This window comes from Pempheris klunzingeri, chromosome 9, assembly GCF_042242105.1.
Source record: "Pempheris klunzingeri isolate RE-2024b chromosome 9, fPemKlu1.hap1, whole genome shotgun sequence".
NCBI classification, from domain to species: Eukaryota; Metazoa; Chordata; class Actinopteri; order Acropomatiformes; family Pempheridae; genus Pempheris; species Pempheris klunzingeri.
In genome coordinates, this window is record NC_092020.1 from 13,569,951 (window position 1) to 13,596,713 (window position 26,763).

Consider the following 26,763-nt stretch of genomic DNA (forward strand, 5'->3'; position numbering starts at 1 on the left):
ACGAGATCACGGACAGTATTTGTATTTGTGTAATCACATTTCTTTTTATTGGCATGAACATTTTTGGCGATATGTAACAGCTGGTTATTTCTAATTCCCTTTTACCCACCTTAATGCATGCAGGCAGATTCTTTCAAGCGCAGCTGTGTCTTTAAAAGCACTGCTCACCCACTTCTTATTGGATGGTAAGAGGGATGCTGTGCACCAATGAAACGTAGAACTGTACAAAGAGATCTACTCCCTCCCCCATGCAGCTCAGCAGCATACACATTTTCATAGCAAGGAGCTGGATGAGAGAGAGTGATGCGCTTATCAGAATTTAAAAAAATACATCTTTGTTTAGTCTTTAGTATGAACCAATTTTGGATCTTTGTTTTGGATTAATGCCGGATGGCAATGGATAATACATATCGTCTTTTCGATTACCTCAATGGGAAATAATTCTAACGGATCGGGGATGACAAAGACAATAGGATACCGAGACTGGAGATGGCTTGCGCTTTGGTGGCATCATTTCTTTCTCTTGTGGAGTACAATAGACGGACAGACTCGTTACAGCATCCCGGAGGAACTAAAACAGGGCTCTGTGGTAGGAAATCTAGCCAAAGATCTGGGTTTGGGACTATCAGACATTTTTGACCGTAAACTGCGGGTCGCCTCTGAGGCTGGTGAGCAGTATTTCAGTGTGGATGCGGGGAAGGGCGAGCTGGTGGTGAATGACAGAATAGACAGAGAGGCTTTATGCGGACAAAGCGCCAGCTGTGTGTTGACCCTGCAAGTAGTTGTTGATAAACCGTTACAATTGCATCGAGTTGAGGTGGAAATACAAGATATTAATGATAATTTCCCAAGATTCCCTTCGCAAGATATAACATTACAAATAGCAGAGTCGACAGCGGCAGGGGCACGCTTTCCCTTGGAGAGCGCGCAAGATCTAGATGTTGGAGTAAATTCAGTGAGATCTTATAGTTTGAGTAAAGACGACTTTTTTAGTTTAAAGGTTAAAGATGTGTCCGGGGGGAGGAAAGTCCCAGAGCTAGTCTTGTCTAAAGCTCTTGACAGAGAAAAAAAGCCTATTCATCAACTTCAACTCACCGCTATAGACGGGGGAAACCCAGTGAAATCGGGGAACTCGCAAATAACCATAAATGTGCTTGATATCAACGATAATTTTCCTGTATTTGAGAAAAATTCTTACAAAGTCTCCATAAACGAAAATGGCGCACAAGGCTCGTCTATTCTAAAGGTTACAGCAAAAGATACTGATGAAGGTCCCAATGGAGAGGTAGAGTATTCATTTGGAACGCACGCACCAGATATTGTCTTATCTATGTTTGATATTGATTCATTAACAGGAGAAATACGCCTTCAAGGGGAATTAGATTTTGAAACAAATGCAAATTATGAAATAGACATTTCCGCAAAAGACAAAGGCACTCCGAGGATGGAGGGACACTGCACTGTCCATATTGAAGTGTTAGATGTTAACGATAATGCTCCAAATATATTTCTAACCTCTCAACCAAACTCTGTGCCTGAGGACGCACCAAGCGGCACTGTGGTAGCTTTAATCAGTGCCCGAGACATTGACTCTGGTGTTAACGGTAAAGTGACATTACAACTCTCCAAAGGTTCTCCTTTTACTTTGAAACCCTCCTTTTCTAATAATTACGCACTAGTTACCAGTGGTGCTTTAGACAGAGAGAGTTTCTCACAGTATGATATTGAGATAACAGCCACTGATTCAGGCTCTCCTCCTCTGTCCAGTAAGAAAACTATACCAGTCAGCATCACTGATGTGAATGACAACCCTCCTGTATTTACTCAGCCCTCCTATAATGTGTATTTAAAAGAGAATGGGGTACCAGGCTCTATACTGTACTCAGTATCAGCATCTGATCTGGATTTTGGTGAAAACGCCAAGATCTCCTACTCCATCCTGGACTCTAAAGTTCAGGACGTTTCCGTGTCCTCTTATGTTTACATTAACTCAGATAACGGCAGCATCTACAGCATGCACTCGTTTGACTATGAGAAACTGAAGGTGTTTCAGATTCAGGTTCAGGCAAAGGACCAGGGCTCTCCGTCTCTCAGCAGCAACGCCACCGTCCATGTTTTTATCCTGGACCAGAACGACAATGCCCCTTCTGTTATTTACCCCTCCTCCGCTGCCCTGGGCTCCCTCTCTCACCAGAGGATGCCCCGCTCCGCTAAAGCGGGTCACCTGGTTACTAAGGTGACGGCCGTGGACGCTGACTCGGGCCATAACGCCTGGATCTCCTACAGACTGGCGGAGGCCACAGACGCCTCTCTGTTCACTGTCAACCTGTACACAGGGGAGGTGAGGACTAAACGCGCTGCGTCCGAGCAGGACGACTCCTCTCAGAGGCTGCTTATAGAGATCAAGGACGACGGGGAACCGGCCCAGTCCGCCACCGCCACGGTGTCCATCCTGCTGGAGGACGGCCTCCACGAGCCCATCTTAGACCTCCGACAGAAAGTGGCCGAGCCCGGCAAGAAAAATGGCAGAATCACCCTTTATTTGATTCTGTCTCTGGCCTCGGTGTCCGTGCTGTCTCTGGTGACTTTTCTCATCTTGACGGTCAAATGCATCAGGAGCAGCAGCAGCAGCAGCGGTAGTTGCTGCGCGAGAAGGAGCGACTGTGATGATTACAAGAACCCCAACAGAAACCTGCAGATTCAGCTCAACACTGACGGACCCATAAAGTACGTGGAGGTCCTGGGAGGAGACATGTTGTCTCAGAGTCAGTCCTTCAGGTCCTGCATGTCTCCGATGTCAGAGTACAGTGATTTCACGTTGATTAAACCCAGCAGCACCACCGACTTTAAGGAGGTGATCAGTGTTCTGGATGCGTCTTTACCCGACAGCACCTGGACCTTTGAGAGCCAGCAGGTGAGCTGAAAACAACCATAGGCCTACTTTGTGATTTTATATGCTTGTATACACATCTTGCAAACGTTAAATACTGAACTACCCACTGATAACATGGTGTTTTCATGGTGCTTAAAGCATGTGGTTTAAGTATTTTGTCGTGCATTTGCTTACTTGTGTGGCTACAGCCGCTAAACGTGGAGTTTGGCGTTCAGTGATATTTCCTCTTGGCTGTCCTACACGTAGTTTATTCTCACACCATCCTGTCAGATTATAATATCCTTTTGTTTATTCCATATTATCAATTTAGTAATACAAACATTATATTGGGATGCTCATCTCTACGTCCTGATGATGAAAAACATTACATGCTGTTGCTCACGTACTTTCTTTTTCCAACAAGGATTTTAACTGTTAACGTTTCACACTATCTAATATCTATTTCCGCTTCAAGGGTCTGAATTGTTTTAAAGATAACATTTTGCAGTTCGCTCTGTTTGCCTTGTACTGTATTTAAGGAGTTATGACTTTCGGGATTTATGAAAGCTCCTTTTGTATTTGTATGAATGGCACTTTGTTTCAGCACAACATTGTTGGACAGCGAAACGTTAAATGAACTTGCTTATAACAGGGCTAAACTGCTTCTGGTAACCAAACTGTACAACACTATCACTTTTTCTGATTCAAATAACTTATAAAAAAAAAACTTTAATCAAGCGTTCGTATAACGAGAACACGGACAGTATTTGTATTTGTGTAATCACATTTCTTTTTATAGACATGAACATTTTTGGCGATATGTAACAGCTGGTTATTTCTAATTCCCTTTTACCCACCTTAATGCATGCAGGCAGATTCTTTCAAGCGCAGCTGTGTCTTTAAAAGCACTGCTCACCCACTTCTTATTGGATGGTAAGAGGGATGCTGTGCACCAATGAAACGTAGAACTGTACAAAGAGATCTACTCCCTCCCCCATGCAGCTCAGCAGCGTACACATTTTCATAGCAAGGAGCTGGATGAGAGAGAGTGATGCGCTTATCAGAATTTAAAAAAAGACATCTTTGTTTAGTCTTTAGTATGAACCAATTTTGGATCTTTGTATTGGATTAATGCTGAATGGCAATGGATAATACATATCGTCTTTTCGATTACCTCAATGGGAAATAATTCTAACGGATCGGGGATGACAAAGACAATAGGATACCGAGACTGGAGATGGCTTGCGCTTTGGTGGCATCATTTCTTTCTCTTGTGGAGTACAATAGACGGACAGACTCGTTACAGCATCCCGGAGGAACTAAAACAGGGCTCTGTGGTAGGAAATCTAGCCAAAGATCTGGGTTTGGGACTATCAGACATTTTTGACCGTAAGCTGCGGGTCGCCTCTGAGGCTGGTGAGCAGTATTTCAGTGTGGATGCGGGGAAGGGCGAGCTGGTGGTGAATGACAGAATAGACAGAGAGGCTTTATGCGGACAAAGCGCCAGCTGTGTGTTGACCCTGCAAGTGGTTGTTGATAAACCGTTACAATTGCATCGAGTTGAGGTGGAAATACAAGATATTAATGATAATTCCCCAAGATTCCCTTCGCAAGATATAACATTACAAATAGCAGAGTCGACAGCGGCAGGGGCACGCTTTCCCTTGGAGAGCGCGCAAGATCTAGATGTTGGAGTAAATTCAGTGAGATCTTATAGTTTGAGTAAAGACGACTTTTTTAGTTTAAAGGTTAAAGATGTGTCCGGGGGGAGGAAAGTCCCAGAGCTAGTCTTGTCTAAAGCTCTTGACAGAGAAAAAAAGCCTATTCATCAACTTCAACTCACCGCTATAGACGGGGGAAACCCAGTGAAATCGGGGAACTCACAAATAACCATAAATGTGCTTGATAATAATGACAATTTTCCAGTATTTGAGAAAAATGTCTACAAAGTCTCCATAAACGAAAATGGCGCACAAGGCTCGTCTATTCTAAAGGTTACAGCAAAAGATACTGATGAAGGTCCCAATGGAGAGGTAGAGTATTCATTTGGAACGCACACACCAGATATTGTCTTATCTATGTTTGATATTGATTCATTAACTGGAGAAATACGCCTTCAAGGGGAATTAGATTTTGAAACAAATGCAAATTATGAAATAGACATTTCCGCAAAAGACAAAGGCACTCCGAGGATGGAGGGACACTGCACTGTCCATATTGAAGTGTTAGATGTTAACGATAATGTTCCAAATATATTTCTAACCTCTCAACCAAACTCTGTGCCTGAGGACGCACCAAGCGGCACTGTGGTAGCTTTAATCAGTGCCCGAGACATTGACTCTGGTGTTAACGGTAAAGTGACATTACAACTCTCCAAAGGTTCTCCTTTTACTTTGAAACCCTCCTTTTCTAATAATTACGCACTAGTTACCAGTGGTGCTTTAGACAGAGAGAGTTTCTCACAGTATAATATTGAGATAACAGCCACTGATTCAGGCTCTCCTCCTCTGTCCAGTAAGAAAACTATACCAGTCAGCATCACTGATGTGAATGACAACCCTCCTGTATTTACTCAGCCCTCCTATAATGTGTATTTAAAAGAGAATGGGGTACCAGGCTCTATACTGTACTCAGTATCAGCATCTGATCTGGATTTTGGTGAAAACGCCAAGATCTCCTACTCCATCCTGGACTCTAAAGTTCAGGACGTTTCCGTGTCCTCTTATGTTTACATTAACTCAGATAACGGCAGCATCTACAGCATGCACTCGTTTGACTATGAGAAACTGAAGGTGTTTCAGATTCAGGTTCAGGCAAAGGACCAGGGCTCTCCGTCTCTCAGCAGCAACACCACCGTCCATGTTTTTATCCTGGACCAGAACGACAATGCCCCTTCTGTTATTTACCCCTCCTCCGCTGCCCTGGGCTCCCTCTCTCACCAGAGGATGCCCCGCTCCGCTAAAGCGGGTCACCTGGTTACTAAGGTGACGGCCGTGGACGCTGACTCGGGCCATAACGCCTGGATCTCCTACAGACTGGCGGAGGCCACAGACGCCTCTCTGTTCACTGTCAACCTGTACACAGGGGAGGTGAGGACTAAACGCGCTGCGTCCGAGCAGGACGACTCCTCTCAGAGGCTGCTTATAGAGATCAAGGACGACGGGGAACCGGCCCAGTCCGCCACCGCCACGGTGTCCATCCTGCTGGAGGACGGCCTCCACGAGCCCATCTTAGACCTCCGACAGAAAGTGGCCGAGCCCGGCAAGAAAAATGGCAGAATCACCCTTTATTTGATTCTGTCTCTGGCCTCGGTGTCCGTGCTGTCTCTGGTGACTTTTCTCATCTTAACGGTCAAATGCATCAGGAGCAGCAGCAGCAGCGGTAGTTGCTGCACGAGAAGGAGCGACTGTGATGATTACAAGAACCCCAACAGAAACCTGCAGATTCAGCTCAACACTGACGGACCCATAAAGTACGTGGAGGTCCTGGGAGGAGACATGTTGTCTCAGAGTCAGTCCTTCAGGTCCTGCATGTCTCCGATGTCAGAGTACAGTGATTTCACGTTGATTAAACCCAGCAGCACCACCGACTTTAAGGAGGTGATCAGTGTTCTGGATGCGTCTTTACCCGACAGCACCTGGACCTTTGAGAGCCAGCAGGTGAGCTGAAAACAGCAGAACAGCTAAAACACATTTTTGGTCATTACCTGCATATACATTTGGAAAGTAATATGGATGTAGGGTATTTTGTACTGCTCGAAATTTGGTTTTTCTATTGGCAGGGTTATATGCATGATTTGATTTGAGCATTAATAGAAATAGAAATGACTTCATTTACATTTTGTGTCAACATAAGAAACGGTGTTGCACAGGCCATTTTTAACACTACTCAGTATCCCCATTTAAACATGCAAAGCAATAAGTGTTTAAAGCCTCTGGTGCCTCAAATTCGGAGAGTAAAATTTGATATGCTATGAAAATGTATTGTTTTTTCATATCCGTGTCTGATGCCATTTAACATTTCAATTGATCTTTTGAAGAAGGATCACATTTTACCTGACAGCAACGTGCACACATTACATTTTTAATTAGTAGTTGCTTTTATATTTTACAGTCTATCAAGACATAAGTGAACGGAATATTTCAAAACATATATTACCGACATAATCAGTAATTATTTATTTACAGTATCAGTGTTGATTCCATAATATGCATAGTCAGGATTCGTTATGGCAGTACCAGTTCATGAAAATAAGATATCCAGTGGATTTTCGGTTTTTGAATACAAGTTCTTTCTCTCTCTCTCTCACTCACTCTCTCTCTCTCTCTCTCTCTCTCTCTCTCTCTCTCTCAATCGCTTTTTTCATGTGTGTCATTTTGATCCAGGTTAATAGAAAGAGAATTATCAAACAAACCTGGTTGTCCTTGTGTCGTGTTTGTTAACTCGTAGTGCAGCGGAGGGGGTGTAGAAGCCTCACCAGCTCTGTTCCCTCTCTCCGATTGGATAATAAAGATGGATCCTGTCAACCAATAGCATACAGAACTGTACAAAGAGATCTACTCCATCCCCCATTCAGTCTCACCACGGTAAGCCTCACAGTGCTCAGAGCTGAGAGGAGATGCGCTCGTCCGAATGTGTCTGGAATTTCTGCTTTTGCTCTTACCAATTATTTAAGGATTTGTTTCTAACGGAATATGGGTCCTGGCCGTGGAGTTAATGTTGAGTTCGTTAAGTGAAAAATACCTCAATGGGAAATAACATATTATAACGGATCGAGGATGACAAAGACAATAGGATACCGAGACTGGAGATGGCTTGCGCTTTGGTGGCATCATTTCTTTCTCTTGTGGAGTACAATAGACGGACAGACTCGTTACAGCATCCCGGAGGAACTAAAACAGGGCTCTGTGGTAGGAAATCTAGCCAAAGATCTGGGTTTGGGACTATCAGAGATGTTTGACCGTAAACTGCGGGTCGCCTCTGAGGCTGGTGAGCAGTATTTCAGTGTGGATGCGGGGAAGGGCGAGCTGGTGGTGAATGACAGAATAGACAGAGAGGCTTTATGCGGACAAAGCGCCAGCTGTGTGCTACCTCTGCAAGTAATAATAGAGAACCCGCTACATCTTTATCGAATAGAGGTAGAGATAAGAGATGTCAATGACAATTCCCCTAATTTTCTCAGCAAAGAGAGAAATCTGAAGATTGCGGAGCTGACAGCGGTGGGTGCACGTTACCCTTTGGAGACCGCACAGGACCTAGACGTGGGTAGTAACTCACTAAAGTCTTATAGTCTTAGCAAAGATGAGTGCTTTATCTTGAAAATTAAAGAGTTGGCTAATGGGAGAAAAGTGCCAGAACTTGTGTTAGAGAAACCACTTGACAGGGAGAAGCAAAACGTCCATCAACTACTGTTGACAGCGTTAGATGGAGGCAGTCCTGTCAAAACTGGTACGTCAAAGATTATAGTTACTGTTTTAGACAATAACGACAATGTCCCTGTTTTCAAAAAGGCGTTATATAAAATATCTTTGCCTGAAAATAGTCAAAGTGGCTTAATGATCGCAAAAGTAGAAGCAACAGACGCAGACGAGGGTCTTAATGGAGAGATTGAATACTCATTTGCTGAGCATACACCCGAGACCTTGTTGTCTATTTTTCAGATAAATTCCGCAACAGGAGAAATTTTCCTCAAAGGACAATTAGATTATGAAAACATTGCAGTACATGAAATTGATATTACCGCAAAAGATAAAGGCATTCCTGAAATGGAAGGTCATTGTCGTGTGCAAGTGGAGGTAATAGACGTGAATGATAATGCTCCAGAAATTGTTCTAACTTCAAAACCGAGCCATGTGCCTGAGGACGCACCCAGTGGTACAGTTGTGGCTTTGCTCACTGCACGAGACTTTGACTCCGGTGATAATGGCAAAGTGACATTACAACTTCCTAAAGATTCTCCTTTAACTCTCAAGCCGTCATTTTCTAATAACTATGCCCTGGTGACAAAGAGCGGTCTGGACAGAGAGAGATTCTCACAGTATAATATTGAGATAACAGCCACTGATTCAGGCTCTCCTCCTCTGTCCAGTAAGAAAACTATACCAGTCAGCATCACTGATGTGAATGACAACCCTCCTGTATTTGCTCAGCCCTCCTATAATGTGTATTTAAAAGAGAATGGGGTACCAGGCTCTATACTGTACTCAGTATCAGCATCTGATCTGGATTTTGGTGAAAACGCCAAGATCTCCTACTCCATCCTGGACTCTAAAGTTCAGGACGTTTCCGTGTCCTCTTATGTTTACATTAACTCAGATAACGGCAGCATCTACAGCATGCACTCGTTTGACTATGAGAAACTGAAGGTGTTTCAGATTCAGGTTCAGGCAAAGGACCAGGGCTCTCCGTCTCTCAGCAGCAACACCACCGTCCATGTTTTTATCCTGGACCAGAACGACAATGCCCCTTCTGTTATTTACCCCTCCTCCGCTGCCCTGGGCTCCCTCTCTCACCAGAGGATGCCCCGCTCCGCTAAAGCGGGTCACCTGGTTACTAAGGTGACGGCCGTGGACGCTGACTCGGGCCATAACGCCTGGATCTCCTACAGACTGGCGGAGGCCACAGACGCCTCTCTGTTCACTGTCAACCTGTACACAGGGGAGGTGAGGACTAAACGCGCTGCGTCCGAGCAGGACGACTCCTCTCAGAGGCTGCTTATAGAGATCAAGGACGACGGGGAACCGGCCCAGTCCGCCACCGCCACGGTGTCCATCCTGCTGGAGGACGGCCTCCACGAGCCCATCTTAGACCTCCGACAGAAAGTGGCCGAGCCCGGCAAGAAAAATGGCAGAATCACCCTTTATTTGATTCTGTCTCTGGCCTCGGTGTCCGTGCTGTCTCTGGTGACTTTTCTCATCTTAACGGTCAAATGCATCAGGAGCAGCAGCAGCAGCAGCGGTAGTTGCTGCACGAGACGGAGCGACTGTGATGATTACAAGAACCCCAACAGAAACCTGCAGATTCAGCTCAACACTGACGGACCCATAAAGTACGTGGAGGTCCTGGGAGGAGACATGTTGTCTCAGAGTCAGTCCTTCAGGTCCTGCATGTCTCCGATGTCAGAGTACAGTGATTTCACGTTGATTAAACCCAGCAGCACCACCGACTTTAAGGAGGTGATCAGTGTTCTGGATGCGTCTTTACCCGACAGCACCTGGACCTTTGAGAGCCAGCAGGTGAGCTGATAAGAACAAGATATCGTATCTGTAATTGTGGGGCGAAAAGAAATCTCCTGATTTTTTACTTCTTTTTTTACTATTCCGTAGGAGTACACAATTTCCCCCGTTCTTTGCTTGCCTATTTGTGAACATGCCGTGTGTTGTGTTTTGTGTAGAAATGAAATGACATATAAAGTTTAGTAAAACTATCACCGAACCTACCAGTGATTAACCATAACACCGACGTAGTTCAACAGATCCTCCTAAATCTAGGATAACTGCTGCCATGTCAGTTGATATATTTGAAATGAAATGTGAGTTAAAACTTCAAATTTTTCTACTTCAACTAATTGTGTGGCACAGCGGGTCTTTGTTATTTTGCTTGAACGGTGTGTTGGGTGTTGAATAGCTTATCCAGCCTTGCGTTTCAGCACCACAGATAAGGATAGCGACTCTGACCCGTGAGGCCTACTGAGGTCACGATCATATGATGTTGTCGATGGTCTGTGCTCAAGGGGTGGATTAACACTGTTTTCACTCGGTGCACTTCTAGTACTTATTCACCTACATAAACCTGGATGCATTAGAAATCAAAACCAAGATAGAATTAATCTCAGGCAAATTGAACATTAACAGTAGTACACGTATATATTCGATATATAAACTTCGATCACAATGCATTTGTTTATTTTACATTCAATATGTCGTGGAAATTGTAATCGGCATCACCAGACTGTATTTCACTTGCTCTTTGAGGACAGTGCAGACAGGTTAGTGTGTCTTTAACGATGCTGCTGTTTTCCGCTCATTGGATGTGAGAGGTGGATGCTGTGAACCAATAGCATTCCGAACTGTACAAAGAGATCTACTCCCTCCCCCATGCAGCTTCAGCACCAAAACCACAATGCTCGGAGTGGGAGGAGGATAGGTTTAAGGTTTAGATACTCGAGGTATAAGGTTATATTTAAATTTTATTCTTGACCATGAACAGCTTTCTTTATAACGGAATATACCATGCCCTCGGAATATGGATTTTGACTTCATGCTCTCTGTTCTTGTGGAGTGGAAATTATGTATTTTAGCGAATCGGGGATGACAAAGAGAATGGGATACCGAGACTGGAGATGGCTTGCGCTTTGGTGGCATCATTTCTTTCTCTTGTGGAGTACAATAGACGGACAGACTCGTTACAGCATCCCGGAGGAACTAAAACAGGGCTCTGTGGTAGGAAATCTAGCCAAAGATCTGGGTTTGGGACTATCAGACATTTTTGACCGTAAGCTGCGGGTCGCCTCTGAGGCTGGTGAGCAGTATTTCAGTGTGGATGCGGGGAAGGGCGAGCTGGTGGTGAATGACAGAATAGACAGAGAGGCTTTATGCGGACAAAGCGCCAGCTGTGTGCTACCTCTGCAAGTAGTTGTTGAGGACCCACTACAGTTACACAGAATTGAAGTTGAAATACGAGATATTAATGACAATTCTCCAAGTTTTCTTTCAAATGAATTGTCCCTAAAATTAGCAGAATCTGCAGCAGTGGGCACCCGCTTCCCTTTGGAGAGTGCAATGGACCCCGACGTTGGAAGCAATTCGTTGAAATCTTATACTCTTAGTAAAAATGATTGTTGTTCCCTTAAAATAAAAGAAATTGAGGGTGGTAAGACCGTTCCCGAACTTGTTTTAGAAAAGCCTCTGGATCGAGAGAAGAAAGCTGTTCACAAAATATTACTAACAGCATTAGATGGGGGGAATCCAGTCAGATCTGGGACCTCACAAATCACCATAAATGTGCTTGATAATAATGATAATTTTCCTGTGTTTGAAAAAAACGTTTACAAAGTAACGCTGGGTGAAAAAAGTACAAAGGGGGCTGTTATTATAAAGCCCAAAGCAACAGATGCAGATGAAGGTTTAAATGGTGAAATTGAATTCTCATTTGGCACTCGTACACCAGATTCTGTATTGACAGTCTTCGATATTAACACTTTAACAGGGGAAATCACACTAAAAGGAGAGTTGGACTATGAAACTACCAAGTCATATGAGATTGATGTGACTGCAAAAGATAAAGGCAGTCCTGAAATGGAGGGCCACTGTCGCGTGCAGATTGACATCACTGATTTCAATGATAACGCTCCAGAAATAGTTTTCACTTCCCAGCCAAAGCCAGTGCGCGAAGACGCACCGAGTGGCACCGTAGTTGCTTTGATCAGTGCACGAGACCTTGACTCCGGTGACAACGGTAAAGTAACGTTACAACTGACCAAAGGTTCTCCCTTTAATCTGAAACCATCTTTTTCTAATAATTATGCCCTGGTTACCAGTGGTGCTTTAGACAGAGAGAGATTCTCACAGTATAATATTGAGATAACAGCCACTGATTCAGGCTCTCCTCCTCTGTCCAGTAAGAAAACTATACCAGTCAGCATCACTGATGTGAATGACAACCCTCCTGTATTTACTCAGCCCTCCTATAATGTGTATTTAAAAGAGAATGGGGTACCAGGCTCTATACTGTACTCAGTATCAGCATCTGATCTGGATTTTGGTGAAAACGCCAAGATCTCCTACTCCATCCTGGACTCTAAAGTTCAGGACGTTTCCGTGTCCTCTTATGTTTACATTAACTCAGATAACGGCAGCATCTACAGCATGCACTCGTTTGACTATGAGAAACTGAAGGTGTTTCAGATTCAGGTTCAGGCAAAGGACCAGGGCTCTCCGTCTCTCAGCAGCAACGCCACCGTCCATGTTTTTATCCTGGACCAGAACGACAATGCCCCTTCTGTTATTTACCCCTCCTCCGCTGCCCTGGGCTCCCTCTCTCACCAGAGGATGCCCCGCTCCGCTAAAGCGGGTCACCTGGTTACTAAGGTGACGGCCGTGGACGCTGACTCGGGCCATAACGCCTGGATCTCCTACAGACTGGCGGAGGCCACAGACGCCTCTCTGTTCACTGTCAACCTGTACACAGGGGAGGTGAGGACTAAACGCGCTGCGTCCGAGCAGGACGACTCCTCTCAGAGGCTGCTTATAGAGATCAAGGACGACGGGGAACCGGCCCAGTCCGCCACCGCCATGGTGTCCATCCTGCTGGAGGACGGCCTCCACGAGCCCATCTTAGACCTCCGACAGAAAGTGGCCGAGCCCGGCAAGAAAAATGGCAGAATCACCCTTTATTTGATTCTGTCTCTGGCCTCGGTGTCCGTGCTGTCTCTGGTGACTTTTCTCATCTTAACGGTCAAATGCATCAGGAGCAGCAGCAGCAGCGGTAGTTGCTGCACGAGAAGGAGCGACTGTGATGATTACAAGAACCCCAACAGAAACCTGCAGATTCAGCTCAACACTGACGGACCCATAAAGTACGTGGAGGTCCTGGGAGGAGACATGTTGTCTCAGAGTCAGTCCTTCAGGTCCTGCATGTCTCCGATGTCAGAGTACAGTGATTTCACGTTGATTAAACCCAGCAGCACCACCGACTTTAAGGAGGTGATCAGTGTTCTGGATGCGTCTTTACCCGACAGCACCTGGACCTTTGAGAGCCAGCAGGTGAGCTGATAAGAACAAAATATCGTATCTATAATTGTGGGGCGAGCAGAAATCTTCTGATTCTTTTTACTTATTTGTTCAACTATTCCGTAGGAAAATACGAGTTCCCCCGTTCTGTGCTTGACTATTTGTGAACATGAAATGTGTTGTGTTTCTCTGTAATGAAAATCAAACGGCACAAACGAATGAACCGAGGTTTTTATGGCTAGTCCAGAGTATGTACTGTAAGGTTGTAATTCCTGTTTGTAAACTATGGGACACAGCACATTTCTATTTCTGTGATATGTTTTAATCACTGAAGCAAATTCAGTCATGGATTGACATGGGGGAAATGTCGTATATAATATCCTTTTGTAGTAATAATTTTGTAATGCCTAAATACTTTAATATGGTTTCATCATCAAATTTGTGATACATTGCTTTATGCTAAAAGAGAATTAATCTTCAATATAAAGATAATAGATAATCAGGGTTGCACCACTATTACTGCTTTATCTGGACAAAAAATAGATCGTTTGAAACAACGATAATTTATTGTTCCTGTTTTTTCCAAAACAAATAAATTGTGCTTTTTCATTTAGGCTGCATGGACATTGTTTGCTGTGTGGCATTTCTATAGTTTTTATATACTTTAAATATGTTGCAGAACGTCTTATCTTTATAATAAAACCCAACTTAAACTTTCCTTATAAACAAACATGGGGTAGGGGGGAGACCAGTTTGGAAACCATGCCCCCCCGCGGATACAAAGAGCATTGCTATAAATAACCACTACTTGATGCACTGTTGTGTTTTCACTATGAGGAGTTCTCAATGAGAGCACGTGACTGAATTCCCAAACACATTAACAATAAGATGACATCTATTCTCCATACATTTGACCTAATGAAAAATTGCATTTCCACATTCGCAACACATTCCTTCTTCTGTCATTCCGCTTTCATTTGTCCTCTCTAACTTTTCAGATTAGATTTAAGTGGTTAGTTGCCTGTCAGTGGAAATGGAGTCTGAAAACTTTTCAGTGTGTGTGAGCTCATTGGAGGGCTGGTCTGAGCTGTGCCACAGAGAGGGAAGGCCTCTGTGGCCTCTCCCCGCCCATGAGTGGAGTGAGGCGGAGGAGACGGAGCAGAGTTTCTCTGGAGGCAGAAAACACTTTGATTTTCCTCCTCGTTTTCTCCTAAAAGACGGCCGTCATGATCACATCAAAACTTCCCGTCGCTTTATTTTTAAAACGGAAATGTTTCGCCTCAAGCCTGGCAGCCTCATTTTAACATTACTATGGACGCGTTACGGTGAAAGAAGAAGATAAAAACTTTCCCATTCTCCGATCCTCGGAGAGCAGCACAATGGACTCCAGACAGAGGAGGAGGCTGTGGAGGCTCTGCTTCTATCTGGCCTGCCTCTCCTCTGCGTCCGCTCAGCTCAGCTATTCCGTGTCGGAGGAACTAAGCCCGGGCTCTGTCGTGGGGAATATTGCTAAAGATTTGAGTCTCACGGCTCAGAGGATTGTTGAGAGGAGGTTGCGGGTGGTCTCGGAATCCACAACGCAGTATTTTGAGGTAAAGCAGACGACCGGCGATTTGGTTATTAAACAGAAAATTGACAGGGAGCAAATGTGCGAATTAAGCTCAGTATGTTCGTTACACCTTCAAATACTTCTGGAGAACCCTTTAGAAATTCATCGCGTCGTGGTGGACGTTCTGGATGTCAATGACAATGCTCCGCAGTTTTCTACCAGCAACATTTCTCTGGAGATATCAGAGGCGGCCGCGCCGGGCACAAGGTTCCGTTTGGAGAGCGCACACGATCCAGACGTGGGCACCAACTCTTTGCGCACGTACCACCTCGCAGCAAATGACTTCTTTACTTTGAATGTGGAAAGTAAAAGTGACGGCAGCAAGTTTCCAGAGCTAATGGTGGACAAATCTTTGGACAGGGAGACGCAGGCCTCATTTCGCCTGTTGCTCACTGCCGTCGATGGGGGTCAGCCGGAGAAATCTGGCTCAACACTTCTGCTCATTAAAATTCTGGATGTAAATGACAATGCGCCCGTCTTTGACGAGCCGGTTAAGAAAGTTAGGCTATTAGAAAATGTTGCACGAGGCACTTTAGTAATGAAACTGAACGCGACTGACGCGGACTCGGGTAACAACGGAGAAATATCTTTCCTTTTCAGTAAGTACACACCAGAACGAATTCTCAACCTTTTCAGTGTGGATTCTAAAAGTGGGGAGATCCGTGTGAAGGGGGATGTGGATTATGAGAAAGCCGCTGCATACCACATCACAGTGCAGGCCAGAGATGGTGGCTCTCCTGCTATGGAGGGCTCCTGTAACGTCATAGTGGACATCATTGATGTGAATGACAACGCACCAGAGGTGACACTGACATCACTGACTAGCCCTATCAGAGAGGACTCGGCACCAGAGACTGTGATTGCACTCATAAGTGCACGGGACCTGGACTCAGGTGTGAATGGTGAGGTTACTTTAACCATCCAACCAGGTTTGCCATTCAAACTTAATTCAGCTTTTGGCATGCATTACAGCCTCACCACTGCTGGAAACCTGGACCGTGAGACTGTCCCAGAGTACACTGTGGTCATCAAGGCCACTGATGCTGGTTCCCCTCCCCTTTCATCACAGACTACCTTTGTGGTGAAGCTCTCTGATGTGAATGACAATGCCCCCACCTTCTCTCAGCCCTCTTACTCTGTGGACATCCCGGAGAACAATGCTCCCAGTGCCCCCATCGCGGCTGTTTCGGCCACTGATCCAGATCTTGGTGATAATGCTCGCATCTCCTACTCCATTCTTCCCAGCATGGTCCAGGGTTCAACCATCTCTTCTTATGTCTACATTAACCCAGAGAGTGGCCACATCTTCAGCATGCGCTCTCTGGATCATGAACAGCTTAAGGCTTTTCGTATTGAGGTGCAGGCCCGGGATGCTGGGCTGCCCCCGCGGTCAGCAAACGTCACTGTGCATGTGTTTGTGGTGGATGTGAATGACAATGCACCAGCGGTTGTACACCCCTCCTACCCAAAAGACAAAAGGTTACAGCTCACTGTGCCGCCATCTAGCGGCCCCGGGCACTTCATAAATAAACTTGTAGGGGTGGATGCAGACAGTGGGCACAATGCGTGGTTGTTTTACTCCATCGCCCCTGGACCAAATGCTGGCATGTTCCGTATTGGGGCACACACAGGTGAGCTCCGAACAGCCCGCAAGTGGGCTGAAGAGGAAGCAGGCTCGACTTATGACATCGTTATCATCATTCAGGACAATGGTGACCCTCCAAAGTCCAGTTTTGTGAACATTACAGTAACTGTGGATGAGGAGAGAACAGCCAATGATGCTCCAGCAAGCCCTCACCACACACCCTTCTACCAACGCACAGGGATGTCAGACATCACCCTGTACCTCATCATCTCTCTAGCCTGTGTATCAGCTGTGTCCTTCATCACCTTTGCTGTCCTCATGATACGCTGCCTAAGGCACCGTGGCCCAGGGCTGGGAGACTCTGACTGCTGCTGCTATGGCCGCCACAGGCCCAGCCGCTACCATCAGAGGCCCAGCAAGGACCTGCACCTGCAGCTCAACACAGATGGACCTATACGCTATATGGAGGTTGTGGGAGGCCCCCAGGAGGCACATACACGCACCTACAGGCCCTGCTACTCCACCATATCCAGCCGGAGTGACTTTGTATTTATGAAGACACCCATGCTGAGTCACAACAACACACTCAACATGACACTCAGCAGGAAGCACCTTATGAACTCTGCCAGTGAGGTGAGGGATTAGATGGGAGAGCAAGCATGCCACTGATGGGACATGCCAGGGTAGAAATAAGACCAATACAGGTGTTTCAGTATCTATAGACAGGGACATTTCCATTGAGAAATACATTAAGTATCTCAAGAAATGGTTTTCACATGCAGTTTTGACTTTTTAATAGTATATCTTAGTATATCTACACGATTGGGTTAAAACCATAGTTTTGATGCTTTGACTCCTTGCAGTAGAGTGCTAACCTACCACGTAGCTCTGCAGTATATTATCTGAAGCCACAATTGTTTTAGCTGGAAGATCTCTCTGTCTGCATGGTGAAAAAGCTCTTGGAGGTTTGTTGTCCTACTAAACAGGTTTAGGCAGAGTGAAGAGCATCTTAATATTTAATCTGACCCAAGGCAAGGAAATGTGGTTACTATCTCTGACTTTGAGTAACAGACTGGAACTGTTCTTTATGGATAAGAAAGATGCAAGATATAAAGACAAGTGCTCAGATGGAGAGGAGGAGACAAGCAGATGAAAATAGGTTCTGCAGTGTTGGCTCAGTGGAATGACTGGGAGACAGGATGACAGAGGGATAGATGGGGCTGCAGTAGAGGAAAAGGGCCAAGGAAAGAAAATAGTAAGAGGGGTGGGGGGAAGAGTCAAAGAATAAAGCAGTAGCTGAAAAACAGGAATTCACGAGGTCAGTGTCCTGACCCCTGACTTCCTGTTGTCCTCTGAACTTTTGATGATTGGTTCCAGGACTCAACATCACATGAGTGAAGGTTTTCAGGCTGTGTGAGCTCTGTACAGAAATGTCTAATTTCCAGTCTTAGATATTTGGTTAGAAATGACACTTTTTCCACGTGTTCACAATGAGGTGTAAAGGAACACTAACTAGATAATAACGTCATGTCTAATGCGCAGACAGCTGATTCAGTATTCAGAAGCAAAAGAAAGCAGTGTCAGGGATAGAAATGGCTCCTATTTCTCCTCCACACAAGATATTTGCCACAGAGTCTGTTTAATATCCTTAAAATTCTCCTGTTTCTCCTGAGTCTGTACCACATACACACTGTCTTTGTGCTGAATTAGGTTGTCCATGAGGTCAGCAGGGTACCATCTGTCTCCCTGCTCTAGTGACACGTGTGCACTGAGGACAACAGATGAAAACAGATAGAGGGATAGAAAAATGAAAAGGAAGGGCAGCTTTACGCACGTGCACCACAGCGACAGACTGTCAGGCTATATTGGCTTTAGAGTAGCAGCCACCACTGTGGGTGTTTATATGCTTGCGTGTGAAATTTTGTGTACAAAGCCTCAGGCATGAGGAGCCCTCCAGTATTGTGAAACTTTAGCAGGACCCTGGGGCCTTAGTGCCCAATAGTATGTCACTTCCTACTGCCCTTCTTTGTATCCTCTATTCAGTGGCAGTGTGCCGTTTAGGCAGACTCTATTTGGACAGAAAGATAGAAAGTTTGGGAAAGTGTTTTTTTTCCATGAGACATTCAACATGTACATTTTTGTGTTAAAAGAGAAATGTTCTTATGATGAAGGGAGCTTACAGTTCAGTGAACAAACATGCCATATAATCCTGAGTTTGACTCACTTACTAAGTTACCTGTTTTAATTTGTCTCTTCGATCTTTGCCCCCAATTATCTTCCCAATTCTAGTAAAAACAGATTTAATGCAGGATATGAATATTCCCATGGTCATGTGTTAGCTTTTCTCTCTTTGAGTCTGTGAGAGTTTATAAGGATTGGCACGTGCACTGAGTTAAGCTGGTGTGTTTTGTAAATATACTTTTTTTTTATGGATGATGAAGCTGCACATGCGACAAACTGGCTCATGCGGTTCAGGAAAACAGTCCTCAAGCGCTTGGTCGGTTGAGTCATGATGTTTGTTTAAGAGAGAGAGAAATTAAAATCAAGCACCACACATTATGCTTTGTCTCCATGTTTAGCCTTTCCTTTCCTTTATGATGATTTAACAGTGTAATAGATCCAGCATTTCAGTGGTTACCCATCCTTTTGTTCTATATATTTTTAGATTTCTACTGACGTAATGACTGCTTAGCTTTAAAGAACATGGTGGGGATGAGGGAGTGTTTGTCTGCCTGTATGCTGAAGGTTATATGATGTGGTGTGCATTTGTGTGCACACTGAAGGTTATCAGAGCAACTGAACAGACATGATTTCCTCTTTTCACATAGAGCGCCAGGTGCAGTCCAGCCACAGATCTTTTAGCACCAACACAATTTGTGTGTGTGATAGGAAACTGAATCTTCCGCAAAGAGCACCAGATGGAGTTTATGACGGAAGTGTTTGCGTGTGCTGTATTTCTTTCCGCCTGTCAGAGAGATAAAGGGTGAAATTACATTGATTTTCTTGTGTACACATGGATAAACCTTTGCGTATCATGATAGAGAAGTAACTAAGTGGTAAATCAGTTGTTTTAGTTGACATTCACATGCTTTCAAACATGCTGGATGAAGGCTAGCATGCTGTGTGAGCAAGTCTGACCCCAGTGCTCACACAGTCTCACATAATGAATAGCCATCTCAGCTCTTAAGATTTTAGCATTTCAACTGACAGACATTGTGTTCCAGTAGCTAAGAAACTCAGCCATGTTGTAATTCACCTGGGGAACCTTCAAAGCTTTTTGGCTCAAAGTAAAGATGTAAGGGAAGCAGAGTGACCGTGTTTAAAGCTTCCAGTCTGGTATGAAAGTATCTCTATTGGATGAGATTTCAGGCCCACAGGACAGTAATCCCTTCATCTCCCTCCACTGGCCTAGTCTCCCTGAGTAGTCTTCTTGACCTTCTTTTACTCTCTCCTGCCTTTAAAACGAACCTGCACTGTGAAAAAAGTCTTGTCCAGTTTGAATATATTAATCTCGTCTTAACTCACTTCAGAGACTATGTAAGAAAAAACAATCACATCAAAGGATGCTCAGATAATTGGGGCTAAAGTGAATTAGATTTTGATCCCTGTCTGCGTGCCATTAAACCTGGCTTAAGCTTTGTTTTCCCTGGCAACTGTTGTTGTCTAAACCATCTTAAATTAAGAACTCAGCAACTCTTCACAGTTTGAGGTTCAGTTGAATGAAAGGATTAAGATCCTAAATTTGACTGAGGTAGTGTTCTTACGAATATTACCTGTCTGCTTATGATGTAAGATGAGATAAAACTTTTTATTGATCGCTGTTAATGCAGCTCAAAGGACAGACATAAAGCACACAGTTAAAGAAAGAGAAAATTAAGTAAACATAATATATACAGAAAAACCTTATATACACAAAAGAAATATTAATTAAAGTAATACAATAATTATAAGGAAACAACAACAGGGTGGGATGGGATGGAAACATTATATGGATTATGGATTATTGCACAGTTGTCAATGGATTGGTTGAGTAATAATAAAGTGTATTTAGTAGTGATTGTGATTGTAGTTGGTGCAGCAGGCTATAATGCAGCATTGTACAGTCTGACTGCAGTCAGAATGAAAGACCTGTGGAAGCGCTCCTTCTTACACCTAGGGTGTGTGAGTCTTTCACTGAAGTAGCTGCTTAAGGCCCCCACAGTCTGATGCAGAGGGTGTGAGGTGTTGTCCATGATGGATTACAGTTTGGCCAAGATCCTCCTCTTCCCCACCACCTCTATGGAGTCCAGGGGGCAGCCACAGACTGAGCTGGCTCTTTTTTATCAGTCTGTTGAGCCTGTTCTTGTCCCACTCAGAACAACCCCCTCCCCAACACACCACTGCATAAAAGACCGCAGATGCCACCACAATCTCGTAGAAGGGCCTGCCCACACCAAAGGATCCTAGCCTCCTTAGCAGGTATAGGCGACACTGACCCTTCTTCTAAAGAGAGTCCGTGTTGTCCGTCCAGTCCAGTTTGTTATTTAGGTGAACACCCAGGTAGTTGTATGTCCTCATTCTCTCGATGTCAAGTCCCTGGATGTTCATGTTCAGTGTTGGAGGGTTTCCTGTGGAAGTCGACCACCATCTCCTTTGTCTTGCTGTGTGTATGTCTATGTATGCCATGTCTATGTGCAGCCAAGATGTCCATATTGAAGGATGCAGAATAACAGGACATGAGGTGTTTGCCTTAATCTATCAGTGAGGCCTACTATTCCAGCACAGAGTCTGTTACCCTTTATTCCACATGCCTGCAGTGGGATCTGACCTTGGAAATGACATGCGTGTGTCTTTGAGTGTTTATGTGGTAAGAACGAGTCACACAGCTGGAATGCTGGGCCTCTCTGTGGATGTTTGCCTCCTCTTAGTACCAATCTTTTTCTCTCCCTACCAGAGCTCAGACAGACTTGTATGCCCACGCACATAGACACATCTCTGAGTCCATTTTTAGACTTTAAACATTGCCCAAGCTCTGCTCTGAGTTCAAATTGAATGAGTTCAAGCTCTGCTGAGAGTTCAAATATGCCGCCCCCTTCTTATCCTCATCCACTATGGTTTTATGTTGGTTTTGTGAGTTCTGGCATTGCAGCTGGTTATGATGACATAAGAGTGCAGACTCGTCTTCTCTTTATCTGGCTCCATTTTCTTTTTCCTGAGTGTTGAAGACTGGGCTGACTGTGCTGAGTGACCGCCAAGGTGAAACAAGCACGTGTGTAGGCGACACTGAAATGTGATCCACTGCCAGGTGTTTTCACTTAACACTACAGTACATGCATTATTGGGTTGTTAAGTAATGTTGTTATTATTGAACAAACAATAATTGCTATACAACTCCTTCACTTTGTTATCATTCACACCCCCTCTCATACTTTGTAGCGTCCTTCACAGGTCCTTAACAGAGCAACAGCACAGTTTTTAGGGATTTTCTCTTTCTGTTTTCTCTCCTGCGTCTTTCCATCATTCCCTCGGGTAGAACAACTCTTTTAATAATGCAGCACATCATCCTGCTGGCCTCTCTCTCCAGGGAGCTCTTGTGTCGATTAGACGGCAGAATCTGGAGCCAAGCCAAGGGTCTATTCACCGCATCACTGCACAACAAGAGAGCCTGAGAGAGAGGGGAAGAGCTAGAGAGATGGAAAAGGCATGGAGGCATGGTCAGTGAGGTAGAGATGGACAAGAGCGCAATGGGCTTGAAGACATTAATAGAGAGCAGCAGGGACACATAGAGATGAGAGAGGCTTTTATCAGTGTTGAGCCACCATCATAGCATAACTGAATGACGTTATGGTATCAAAATAATAGAAAGCATTATCGCCAAGGACTCTCTCTGTCCTCTGCATCAGTTAAAACAACTTCTAGAAGATAGTGTACATTAAAGAGCATTGTCAGCGTAAGTGGCAGGCATAGGGGAGTGTCATAGTTTTGTTTTGCCTGATCTGTTAAATTCTGTATTTTAGACTAATTTTCATTTGTTTGGTCATCCAGTGAGAAACTTCCTTTCAAATGCAAATCCTTTGGATGTCTGAATCATCTTCTGGCTGTATTGGTGCATTTTGAGGGCTTATACCACTGTTTTATAGCTGCTTGCTCAGTTATGTGGTCATGCAGTCCTCTTTTTGATATTATCTGCCTTTTGTTTTTAGCTTTGAGTTCAGTTTTCTAAGCACAGCCCCAGTTTGTGTGCTTGCTTGTTTGTTTGTGTGCATGTGTGCGTGTGTGCTCCTCTGCAGCATGTCATGCTCTGCTGCTTTTGGAACAACATGGATGCCTGAGGATAAAGATATTGTTACCATCTGTAAGCGTTTGAGCCTCACTGAAAAGTGAAAAGGTTTTCACATACAGACATACACCATCACACACAGATGCGTCAGCCACAAAACAATAGATTGTGAACCAAACGTTACACCTCAGAAACGCCATGCTGCTGTTGCAATGAAACATATAATTTATGTTTCTACTTCTCTTCTCTTCACAGCAAAAGCCCCCCAACAATGACTGGCGCTTCACACAGGGGCCAAGACCCGGACCCAGCGGGTGAGTAAACTGAAACACACACAAAATCAAAAAAGCACGTTAATGTGCCACACAAGGCGAGCTTACCGTAAATACAGACGGAGTGATGAAGGATGAGGAAAAACAAAAGAGGGGGATGGTAGTGAGTGCTGTAACCATAAGAACTCGCTGCCTGCAGGGTGCTAATTGTAAAGCACTGATGACATCAAAATCTGACTTCAAACTACAATGTAGTGATGATGATGTAAATTCTGGCTGCATTTTAGTGCATGATTCTGTTCAGCGAATTCAGGTTCATGATTTTCACTCAATGAGCATCTCTGCCTGAATCCTGTTTTATAAAATGGCTGCCGCAGCTTCCACTCCGCCTCCCCCTCCCCCTCCCCTCCTGTTCCTCTCCTCTCTGCGCTCTCTGAGCCTGTGCGCCATCACTCAGTACTACTGATGAGGGACAGTGACCAGAGCTAGTGGGGGGATGGGACTGTGTATTTATCCTTCTTGCTCTCTTTATTTTCTGACATCTAAGAGTTCTTACTGACTTGTAATTTAATTTTTGAATCTAGTTACTCCTCTGTTAAAGGACAATAGATCGATTGTGTTTCTCTATTTCAGTCGTGTGTTTTAGTGAGCGTGTGTGATGATGGTTGATGACTTCTATTTGCCCATTTTGTGTGGGCTGAAATGGAGCGTGTGCACAGTAACAGTTTTCACAACAATGATTGCACAACACATTCTATGAGTCAAGGTTTCTCCCTGAAACATACCAGCGAGGGCAAAAAGCTCTGTTGAGCCAAGTCAGGAAAATGTTAGACGCACACATATACACACCGCTATCGTTGCGGAATACCACTGAGATTGTGGATACATTGGACGTAATTCCTGTCAGGGGTGGAGAAAAAGCAAGCTATCTCCCCACCTCTGGTATTTTAACTGGATACGACAGGCTCAGCATACTTTCCACTAAGATCTTGAGCCCATATCTCAGCATTTTCCTTTTTCCTGCACTAACTCTAACTTTCAATCAAATACACAGTGGGTTTTTTTTTTTCAGACTGTATAACTTGTTGTGTTTTTAGTCCCCACATGCCATACGGTACACACATACGATGGACGCCGAAGAGTGGGACAAGGTACTAATTTAGACGTAGATACTGTATGGTCACTTTCTGTCCTTAATAGCTGCTCAGTGTTCAGTTTTGTCAAGTCACTGTTCGTGGAAGAGGGACCTGATCACAAATCAGCTGATAAGAGCAGAGAGTGGCTAAAATCTTTTAGGTAGTGCACTGCAGTTGAGTGCTGTGCTGTGTGTAGATGTACCTAACCCATAGCTTCTGTTAGTCTCCCTAAAAGTTTGATGGGGTTTGTTGATCAATGTGCATAGGCCACAATGCCTGCTGTGGCGTAGAAAGGATTGTGACATTTTTCAGTTTGCGTGCAGTGTTTTGTAGATTTGTAATGCCAATGTATGTGTGCTATACATTTAGTCATTATAGTCTGGGAGCTCTTGTTTCTCTCCTCCTGGAGGACTGGCTTACCATGCAGTGTTGCCTTTGATGTATGTCTATGATGGTTGTAGCTCAACATCCCCACATGTGGCTTTTTCATGTGATTTATCTATTGAACGACTTCAAAAAAGAGACAATGCAGACAGCTGTCTCATGATTGATTTCTTTAAAATGACTGCTAGAGGCTAAAAAGTTCCTAAATGAAGTAAACAGCTCTCAACATTCAACACTTGAGGTCAACATGCAGATAGATGACACAGATGTCAGCATGTACACCATGTGACTGGCTAAATGAGCTGGAATCAAATTACGAGTAAATCTCTAGAAGCTTGTCAGGAAAAAAATGAAGAGCCATCCTCAGAGATAAAACACATCACATAAGGTTGCAGAGGAGGAACGATAGCCCTGTCTGGCAAACCAAAGACATCCCTCTGGGCCACAGTTCACAATCTTGCCCACAGGAAGTGATAATCCTGACCACAGGAAGTGCTTAACACAACCACAGGATGTGATAAGTACAGAAAGTCACTAATTTAGCGCAAATGAAGTGTTTCCTTTTATCTTAAGTGATGTGAAGAGGTACGAAATGGCTGTCCTGCCTTTACTGACCATGCTCTTACCCAGCCTGTTTCTCATTGGCTGCCTGGCACAGGATGTACATGTTTCTCTCCCTCAGAGTCTCTCTGGCACTAAACTGAAAACCACTTCAGAGTTTTGGCAGTGAGATCTGGCAACCTGCTCCTAAACAAATCCCTGTTCTTATGTTAGAATTCCTTTTTCCCCCCGTGTCCTTTACTTTCTCTTAATTCCTTGGAGTGAACCAATTTGTCCAAGACATGTTTTAATTGGTTTTGAATAGTAAAAAGTCTTCCTCTGTATATCCCATGGATTTAACATTATACATATACAGTCCTGATTCCCTGATTTATTACTTCAGCCTATGTTTGTCACCGGAGCTCAGTGTCCTTTTAATCCCTGACATGTCATTTACTGGCCTCTTTGGAGCTCTACACTCCACTAGAACCTTTTACCCATGTCCCTGTGGGCACATGATCCTCCACTAAATGCCCTCAGGTGGTTTGTAATTGCTCAGAACAGTCAAATAACCAATGTATCGCACACAGACTCACAATTCAGGAGGTCGAGAGCTTAGTTAAAACTATATATTCTGTTTTTGCTCAGGAACAACTGTAGTAGCAGCATTGATTGTGGTTTTATGGGATTTTTTCTGACTTCCGCCCCTCTTTTAATGAAGTGAAGTGGCATCATTAGTTTTATTCTGATATAGTGTACGAGTTGCATGAGGATAACATACTGCAGTTTCATGGCCATTGAAAATCGCGATCTAAAAATCCAAAGTTGGAGGTTTAGTAGCACTTTGGAAACAGGAGCAGAGCCAGAATTAAAGTATTGTGGCCTAGTTGTCAGTTGTAGAGCTTGTGTTGGTGTGTCACAAGTGTGGGAATGGAAATAAGTAGGTGAGCATAATAGATCGCAGGTCTGCTTTCTCCTCTGTTGCCCCCACATGCAAATTGCAGACATAAAATAAACAAGCCTTTGAAGGTGAAGTTTGCCCAGATGGAAATGTTCAGTGCTCACTGAGCGCTGCATGTGTGACTATGCAGACAGCTATTTCCTTTTAAAGGTGGGATCATTAAATATTTAATCAGATTTACTAGACGGCGCAGTGCTCGTGGTTGTACTGGAGAGTGTGTGTGAATGTTAAATGTGTGTGAATGCCCAAACACACTTGCTATTGTGTGTCTGTGTGCAGACACATTTCACACGCCTTAACGAGAGTGAGTTTAAGAGTGCACGTTTGTTTGAGACACACCCTGTTTTGTAAACTATACATCCTTCTTGTTATCCTTGCTGAGTTCTCCTCAGGCTGTGTACTTTGCCGTCAGCTG

The 26,763-nt window shown here is 44.3% G+C and overlaps 4 protein-coding genes across 10 annotated transcripts in view; all 4 read left to right on the forward strand.

Moving 5' to 3' along the window:
• The window catches only part of LOC139206758 (protocadherin gamma-C5-like), a 110,369-nt gene that overhangs the window by 79,005 nt on the left and 4,601 nt on the right, over window positions 1-26,763 (forward strand). For 3 of the 7 annotated variants that reach the window (XM_070836336.1, XM_070836334.1, XM_070836335.1), the window contains exon 2: window positions 23,311-23,369. In XM_070836336.1, coding sequence (XP_070692437.1) covers window positions 23,311-23,369 — 59 coding nt within the window. Of the gene's footprint in view, window positions 1-11,160; window positions 13,636-14,756; window positions 17,430-23,310; window positions 23,370-26,763 lie in introns of those variants that run through there. The other 4 variants (XM_070836330.1, XM_070836331.1, XM_070836332.1 and 1 more) reach the window with 2 other exon arrangements.
• Window positions 458-2,923, forward strand: LOC139207566 (protocadherin gamma-C5-like). The gene has a single exon (XM_070837303.1). It carries the CDS (start codon window positions 458-460, stop codon window positions 2,921-2,923), a length of 2,466 nt encoding a protein of 821 aa, XP_070693404.1.
• On the forward strand, window positions 4,078-6,540 carry LOC139207567 (protocadherin gamma-C5-like). The gene has a single exon (XM_070837305.1). The coding sequence runs from the start codon at window positions 4,078-4,080 to the stop codon at window positions 6,538-6,540; it is 2,463 nt and encodes an 820-aa protein (XP_070693406.1).
• On the forward strand, window positions 7,651-10,271 carry LOC139207568 (protocadherin gamma-C5-like). Its single transcript, XM_070837306.1, has 2 exons — window positions 7,651-10,107; window positions 10,266-10,271. Exons 1-2 carry the CDS (start codon window positions 7,651-7,653, stop codon window positions 10,269-10,271), a joined length of 2,463 nt encoding a protein of 820 aa, XP_070693407.1.